The following is a 7,641-nucleotide window of genomic DNA, read 5'->3' as shown; positions in this document are numbered from 1 at the left end:
CGAGCGGAAGCGATGGAGCCGGCGAAGATGGCGTCTCCCAAGAGCGCGCCTAAAGACGCGCAGGTAGGGCGGGCGCGGCGGGGCCCGGGGGGGCCGGGCCGGCGCGGCGGAGCTGAGCTGAGCAGAGCAGAGCTGAGCGGTGCCTCTCGGCCCTGCAGGTGATGGCGCAGATCCTGAAGGACATGGGCGTCACGGAGTACGAGCCGCGCGTCATCAACCAGATGCTGGAGTTCGCCTACCGTGAGCGGCGGGGCCGGGGCCGCGAGGGGCCGGGCCGGGTCTGTGCGGGGCTCTGAGGGGCCGTGAGGGGCCGTGCGGGGCCGGGCCGGGCCGGGGCTGGGCACGGGCGGTGGCACTGCCCTCGGCGAGGGCACCGCGCGGGAAGGGAAGTTCCGCCGTGTTTCCGTGCGGGGTTGGGGCGCGTCTGCTGCCCGTCCCTAAAAACAAGCGCGGAGCCGACCCCCAAGTGACAGCTGGGCGCGCTCGGGAGGGGGGATAGTCCTTCCTTTGATTCCAGCCTTAACGGGAGGCGCTGCCGTTGACAGGGTACGTGACCACCATACTGGAAGATGCCAAGATTTACTCCAGCCACGCCAAGAAGTCCAGCGTGGACGCGGACGACGTGAGGTTGGCCATCCAGTGCCGCACAGATCAGTCCTTCACCTCCCCACCCCCCAGAGATGTGAGTAGAACCGTGCTGGTCACAGCAGAGCGTGACCAAAGGCCTCAGTTGGGGACGTGACCGTGTCCCTCCCATCTCTCCAGTTCCTGTTGGACATTGCACGGCAGAAGAACCAGACGCCGTTGCCGCTGATCAAGCCGTATTCCGGCCCCCGGCTCCCACCCGACAGGTACTGCCTGACAGCTCCCAACTACAGGCTCAAGTCCCTGCAGAAGAAGGTAAGGGCTTTGGGCAGGGAAGGATTCTCCTAACGCCCGCGTTGTTTGTCAGGAATGTTCTTGGAATTCCAGCTTTCCATGCCTCTGAAGGATACGAGTGGGCAGGTGCTGACCTGTGCACGTCAGAGTGGTGTTTGGAGCTGGGCCGGTGGTCTTGAGGGGTTTGCAGGTGGCCTTACTGCTGGTGTCAAATGCACAGTCTGTTAAAAAACACGTCTGCGAGTCTTTTTAGCGTTAAAATTGCCAAAGATTGGGTTGTAAGAGGCAAAAGTGAGGCTTTAGCACGGATGTCAAAGGGTGTTTTGTGTTTACACCTCAGTCGTTTCTGCCTCGGAGGGAAAATTCTTCCTTTGCTCACTGGAAAACGCTGAATGTCTCCATGTGTAGGATTCCATGGCTGCTTCCCCCATTTTAAAGAATTTCAAATGTTGAGCTAAAGGTTCGATCCCAGCTACTGACAGGGGACGTGCCAGCGTCTGGCTGTCGGGTGGAAGAGTTGCTGATTGAAGTGCTCTGGTTGTTTTTTCCAGTAGAAACTGGCCCGGCTGACCCGGGTGCTGCTGGTCACATCAATCCTTGCCGATCTCCGGCACTGTGTCGCTCCCGGCGTTCCCACCACGCAGGGTTTGGGACCTTCTGCGCTGGAGCACAAACCATGTGTTACTGCTGGGAGACTGGCTCTTGTTGCGGGAAGAACTGCCTCTCTTTCCATCCGAAGGGCTGCAATTCCTCACGGGATACTAAGCCAGATGTCCTCTCTCAGCAGGTCTCCTCCTCTGCAGGAAGAATCACTGTCCCTCGCCTGAGCGTGGGTGCTGTGAGCAGCAGGCCCAGTACTCCCACTTTAGGTAGGAAACAGCCCAGATTGGCTTTCCCAGGTTGATTCTGTGAAGGAAAAAAATAATGAGGAGTAATTCCCAAAATGGTTCAACCACTGAGGACACGTTGGGTGCTGCCTGAGCTTGGTGTCATTTGACACCTTGACTAACAGCATCAGAAAGATTAATTTCAAAAAAGTTATTGTGGTCTTTGACCTTCTGTATTTTTATTCTTGTATTTGTGATAAATTTTGTGTGTGAAGAGACTGTTCCAGGAGTTTGCATGAGTTTGAGGGTTTTTCCCTCAGTGTAGGCACTACCCTGGACTAAACCAGCACCAAATCAAATCCCTTCCTCGGAGGTTGGCCAGCTGTGTGACCGAGCACGTGCGCTGACGTGTTAGTGGTGTGTTTGTAGCCTAAAATTTGGTGGTTCTTGGGTAAATGCACAGTTCTGCCTGAAAATCCGACTCCTCTATACCCAGCGTGAGCGTGTTCCTGTGTGTTCCCACTGCTTTGGAAAGAACAGGTTCTACTTTGAGAGCAAACTCACCAGGGCAAGTATTTTTTTATTTTAAATTGGTGTTTTGACCGAGTTGTTTTGGATTTCAGGGACACCTTCAGCACAAACAGTGTCTGTCTCAGCGAAGGTCGGCACGCCGGTGTCGCTGACGGGCCAGAGGTTCACCGTGCAGATCCCTTCTTCCCAGGCAGCCGTCAAGTCAGGTGGGACACAGGCCGTGGGGGCCAGCAGCACCGCTGGCGCTCAGAGCCTTCAGGGAATTAACTTGGAGTGATCACGTGGGGAATTAATTTGGAGTGATCATGTGGGGAATTACTTCACCCCTTCTGGTTTTTATCGTCGCTGATGGTTTGTGTTTCCTTATGTGAGGCAGGCAGTCCTCTTTCTGGTCATACCAGTAAGTTCCAGTTTCAATTGGTGTTCCGAGCACAGTGGTGTCAGGCAGAACATCCAGTGTTCCGGGCAGATTTCCCTTACACCTTTGCTGCCAGCTCCGTGCCCGCCCTGGTAGCGTTCTCCTCTTCTCCACATTGCTCTCGGGATCATCCCGGGGTTTTCAGCAGAACGTTCTAGTGTCACGCTGCTTCATTTGGTTGAAAGTTCTGTTTCAGTGTGGGAAAATCAACTTTTTTTTTTTTTTTTCAGGCTTTTCATTCAATGACATCTTTTTTTTTTTTTCACAGCCACACCAACTACTCCAACAGTTCAGAATGTTCTGATTAATCCTTCGTTAATTGGCCCAAAGAACATCCTTATCACTACAAATATGGTGTCGTCGCAGAACACATCCAGTGAGTCAAACCCCCTGAAGAGGAAGCACGAGGATGACGACGACTACGATAATTTGTGAAGAGCCTTGTCCGATCCCCTTCCATTCCTCAGAGATTCCTTGAGTCTGCCAGGGGCTTTGCCCGGAGTACTGTGTGAATGGTGTGAGAGCGTGGAACTGGCGTGAGAGCGTGGAAATACTCTGCTGGGCGTGGGGTGAGGGAGAGAGCGTTGCCTGTGGAAGGGTGAAAAAGCAGCTGATGTTCTCCTGTGGCCCAGCATGTCTTGGACCCTCAGTGGCAGCGGCGAGCGCCGGTCACCGCCGCGCGGAGAGCAGCGTCCGTGTCCTTCCTGTCGCTTTTCCCTGGCAGACGTGTCCGTGTCTCTGCTGAGCCGGTGCTGGTAGTGCTGTCCTGTGCCAAGTAAAAATAATTTTCAGAAAACACTTGAGTGGTGTAACGTGGATCTTCATTTCAAATAACGTCGAAAACAGCGTCCTGGGTGAGGTGGGATGTAGCTGGGTGAGGAACATGGGCCTTTTTTTTTCCCCTCCAGATACGTTTGCTGCTTCAAGGCTGTAGTTGCACACACTGCTCTCTGCGTGCAGCTCCAGCGGGCGTGAGGATCATCTCTTAGCAGGAGGAATGCAGATAAAAGGTGGAGGAGGGCTTTTCTGGAGAAGACACACTTCGGCTGAGCCCCAGTATCCCTTAATCTGTGGTTTCTGTTGTCCTTAACACCTGCACCAGTTAGAGAGGAGGGGAAATCCCAGCCAAGGTTTTTTCTTCATACGTTTCCAAGTTGCTGCACCTCTGTCAGTCGTGGTTAAATGCCCGTTGAATTGCGTGTCCCTGGCATCCTGGCACGCAGCGGGACGGGGCGAAGGGCCACCCGGGTGCTGCAGGAGCTCCTGGCGTGGAGCAGGAGCCTGAGTGTGCTCTGCTGGAGGGCTGAACACGTTTTTTTTTGGGGGGGTGGCAGGTATTTTACATATGTGTATGTATTTATACACATGCACATATATAATTGCGTTACACACTATTGAACTCTCCCAGACAGCTGTTCTTTACATATATAAACAGGGTGCATATCGACTACTTGGGAGTTAACTGTGTGCACACAAACACACTCAGCCACCCTTATATAGAAAATAAAAATATATACACATACATGTTTGTATAGGCACTTGTTCTTTTATATAGATACACAGATGTATTTACAGTCTCAGATGCATACAACATTTGACACTGAGTGTAACATCTTTTTTTTTTTGTATTATTACACACATCTACATGCTCACAGACACTATTCTTACATATATACTATTCAAATATATAAGTAGAAATAAAACTGTGTGATATCCTCACACATACACCCACTGAAAGTCTAAAAATAGTTACTATGTATTGAGCCATACATAAGCCTTTTCTTTCCATATAGCCATACATAACCCTATTTATCACACGTGCTAGATGAAGTGTCAGATAGGAAATGTTACATATTCTATCGTAATGCTGTGCGTTTTATATCTAAAAAGATGCTCTGAGATGTGTGGAGAGGGTGCAAATAGGGATGTATATAAAGCATAGATGGCTGAGAGAGCAAGAGTGAGCATGCATGGTGGTTCATAAATATTTAAATAGAAATTAATATAATGGTATTTATACATGTATAGCACAGTATTACTGTGTATACACACAAGAACAGGTGTTTGTGAGACACACACACACACACACACACACAGGTGTCTCTGACACACACAGAGGTGTCTGTGACACACACACACACACACATATTATGTTGCCAAGATGGAAAAAGGGTTATCTGAGACTGCCCCCAGTACAGATGTACATTTATACTCTGTAAATGCACACTCAGGCACTCTCTCATAAATACAAAAGTATAAACTAACACTGCATAATACATGGCATAGGTTCTATGTACCATGTATTGTGTGGGCTAGGAGTCATCTTTATATGCAATCTTATATACTGCATCATTACATATAAGAACATTATCTATAGGTGTATATTACATATGGGGGAGATATATATTTTTATATATATAAAAAGCCAACACATCCTTGCACAGTCATCCTTTATGTATATCTGTACTTGGTACAGTCTCAGATACCCTTTTTCCATCTTGGGGGGAGGGGGTGGAGGAGGGAGCCAGCGGGGGGGGGGGGGGAGAGAGGGGCGGGGGGGGGGGGAGAGAGGGGGAGAGAGAGAGAGAGTGTGTGTGTCTCACAGACGTGTGTTTGTGTGTCTCTCACAGGCACCTGTTCTTGTGTATACACAGTAATACTGTGCTATACATGTACAAATACCATTATATTAATCTCTATTTAAATATTTATGAACCACCATGCACGCTCACTCTTGCTCTCTCAGCCATCTATGCTTTATATACATCCCTATTTGCACCCTCTCCACACATCTCAGAGCATCTTTTTAGATATGAAACGCACAGCATTACGACAGAATATGTGACATATCCTATTTGATACTTTATCTAGCACGTGTGATTAAATAGGGTATCTAAAATACACAGAAAGCTGTGCTTTTATCTGTGTAGCTCTATTTTATTCTCTATGCAGAGCTTTGGATACCCTTTCATGTGGGGTGTTACACACAAATGTATAAAAAAATACATTCAATATGCGATATATACTATACCATAGAACATATAATGTTATCTTAGATGATATTCATACATCATATAGCTTTTATATAAACCATTTTTATATGTATGCATGAATAAATCTGTATTTTCACACACAAACATTCCTTTGTTCACACAGTGACACATGTTCTTACATACATACTATCTACAAATCCCCACCACACACTGACACCCCCCCCATCCCACATCATATATCACATACATACATGGTATTTAACCTGTAAAATGGACAGATGTTGGCCATGCCACCCGGGCTGCCCCCGGGCTGGCTCCTCAGCAGCTGTTGGGCTCCTGGCACCACACCGACACAAAATGAAGATGCTCGTCTTGGTTTGAGCCCCCAGCCCCCCTCTTCCAGCAGCAGGGGGTGAACTGCCCCTCCTGGGGCCAAGCAGCCCCCAGTCCCAGGCAGCCACCCTTCTCCACCGCCTTCCCACGAGGCAGCAGCACGGAGAGACCCGCTGCCTCGGCTGCTCCCCAGCACCCAGGGGAACCATTTCATGATCCTGGCACCGAGCAGGACAAGTTTGCTGAAGCCACCAGTGTTTGTCACCTTGTGTTTCACCACGCAAAGATTTGTTGCCTTTGTGCTGTCTTTGTTCTTCAAACATGGAATGATCCTGACTCAGCTCCTAAGGCCGTAAAGGATGGGAAGGGTTGTGGGATGAGGTGGACACCCCTTTTGCTGTGTAAAGTCCTCATAACTTATAAACTTGTTTAAATTGCTTTGAACCAAACGTCTTGCAACTCTCAGGCAGTTTACACACTTCAAAAGATGACAATTACAGAGCCCAGCTCCCACCAGGCATCCTGAGGAACAAGCTTATGACAGAGTAAAAGGAAAGTTGTATTGCTCATTCCTGCTGATACTCATTTTCTTTAGGAGAAACCACCTAATGATGCTTTGATGTTTATTAAAGGCCTGTCTGAACAGCTCCTGGGCAGAAGAGGCTGCTCAGCTGGCACTTGGTCATTAATATTGCACCAAGCCCCCTGCAGACATAGAGGGCTCTCAAAGCTCAGGGAAGGCTCCACTGCAAGTCAAAGTGTACCACTGGGGAAAAAAAAAAAAAAAAACCACAAACAAATTCCATTGGGAGAAGCAAGGCTCACTTTTTCCTTCATACTGTAGTTTAAAAATTAGGAGATGTTGGCAAGGAGGAAAGCAGCAGTAGCTGTTTGGGCTGCCTGTTTTTTGACTGAGATGACAGAAAAAAAAAATCCTGCTGGCAGCCAGGGCAGCAACTGCTGGAAGAGTTGTGAGACCAGTTTTAATTGCCTGTGTCATTGCACGCATCACTGTAAAATTAAAAGTCAGGGTTTTTTTTCATAGTTACTTTATTAAAGCTACAAAACAAGTTAAAATTACTATCATATTCACATATGGCTAGCAAGTTCCTAACTTCATTGAACAAGGATGGCCCAGTGCCCCAAAGGGTACAGGAACACCCACCATTTCATCACTGCTAGCTAGTTTAAGACCACAGAGAGTGTCTCCTTGGGATCAGGAAGCAGTGGATCTCCCACAGGAGCTTGGAACAGACCCTCCTCCTGTACTGGAAGAGACAGCACCCAGATTTCCAGTGCAAATGCCAAGTTCTTTCAAGATTATGGATTAAACTGTACCCAACATGTTCACAGCTCAGGATGAGGAAGGCAGCTGGAATGAGCAACCTGGATAAATCATCTCCAAGCGCTACAGAACTTTCAGAGGAGTTTCTTACCATCAGCTCCAGTCTCAGACACATAAATATTTACAAAGAATTGGACACAATCTAGCAAGAACTAGTGTTCGACTCCCTTGCTGATGGCAGCAGCTGCCAGGCATGACAGTCATCATCAGGCTTTTGCTGCAGCAAGACATCCCAACGCTTTTTTTGAAAGGTCATCAGCAACACAGCCTAAAGAAACACAGGACAACCCAGTCATGGGGTATCTTCCAGGTTTG

The 7,641-nt window shown here is 48.6% G+C and overlaps 1 protein-coding gene across 2 annotated transcripts; it reads left to right on the top strand.

Annotated features, from left to right (window-relative positions):
- Positions 1 to 3,180, top strand: TAF9B (TATA-box binding protein associated factor 9b). Of its 2 annotated transcripts, none has more exons than XM_086619605.1 (7): positions 1 to 63; positions 159 to 240; positions 546 to 682; positions 766 to 900; positions 1,667 to 1,748; positions 2,330 to 2,443; positions 2,924 to 3,180. In XM_086619605.1, the coding sequence occupies exons 1-7, from the start codon at positions 13 to 15 to the stop codon at positions 3,088 to 3,090; spliced, it is 768 nt and encodes a 255-aa protein (XP_086475731.1). In that variant the 5' UTR covers positions 1 to 12; the 3' UTR covers positions 3,091 to 3,180. The 2 variants fall into 2 exon arrangements, with proteins under 2 accessions (XP_086475731.1, XP_086475730.1); XM_086619604.1 differs by having other exon boundaries at positions 1,664 to 1,748.
- The last annotated feature ends 4,461 nt before the right edge of the window (positions 3,181 to 7,641 follow it).

The sequence above is a fragment of the Tauraco erythrolophus genome, chromosome 13, assembly GCF_009769465.1.
Source record: "Tauraco erythrolophus isolate bTauEry1 chromosome 13, bTauEry1.pri, whole genome shotgun sequence".
Lineage (NCBI taxonomy): Eukaryota > Metazoa > Chordata > Aves > Musophagiformes > Musophagidae > Tauraco > Tauraco erythrolophus.
The sequence above is the reverse complement of the archived record's forward strand: the minus strand, read 5'-3'. Positions and strand labels throughout refer to the sequence as shown.

What these genes read in the sequence shown, in the direction of transcription:
- TAF9B (XM_086619604.1), top strand. Translation starts at nt 13, where the DNA reads ATGGAGCCGGCGAAGATGGCGTCTCCCAAGAGCGCGCCTAAAGACGCG. An exon ending in GCGCGCCTAAAGACGCGCAG is followed by an intron (nt 64 to 158) that starts GTAGGGCGGGCG and finishes TCGGCCCTGCAG; the next exon opens with GTGATGGCGCAGATCCTGAA. An exon ending in GCCCAGTACTCCCACTTTAG is followed by an intron (nt 1,749 to 2,329) that starts GTAGGAAACAGC and finishes TTTGGATTTCAG; the next exon opens with GGACACCTTCAGCACAAACA.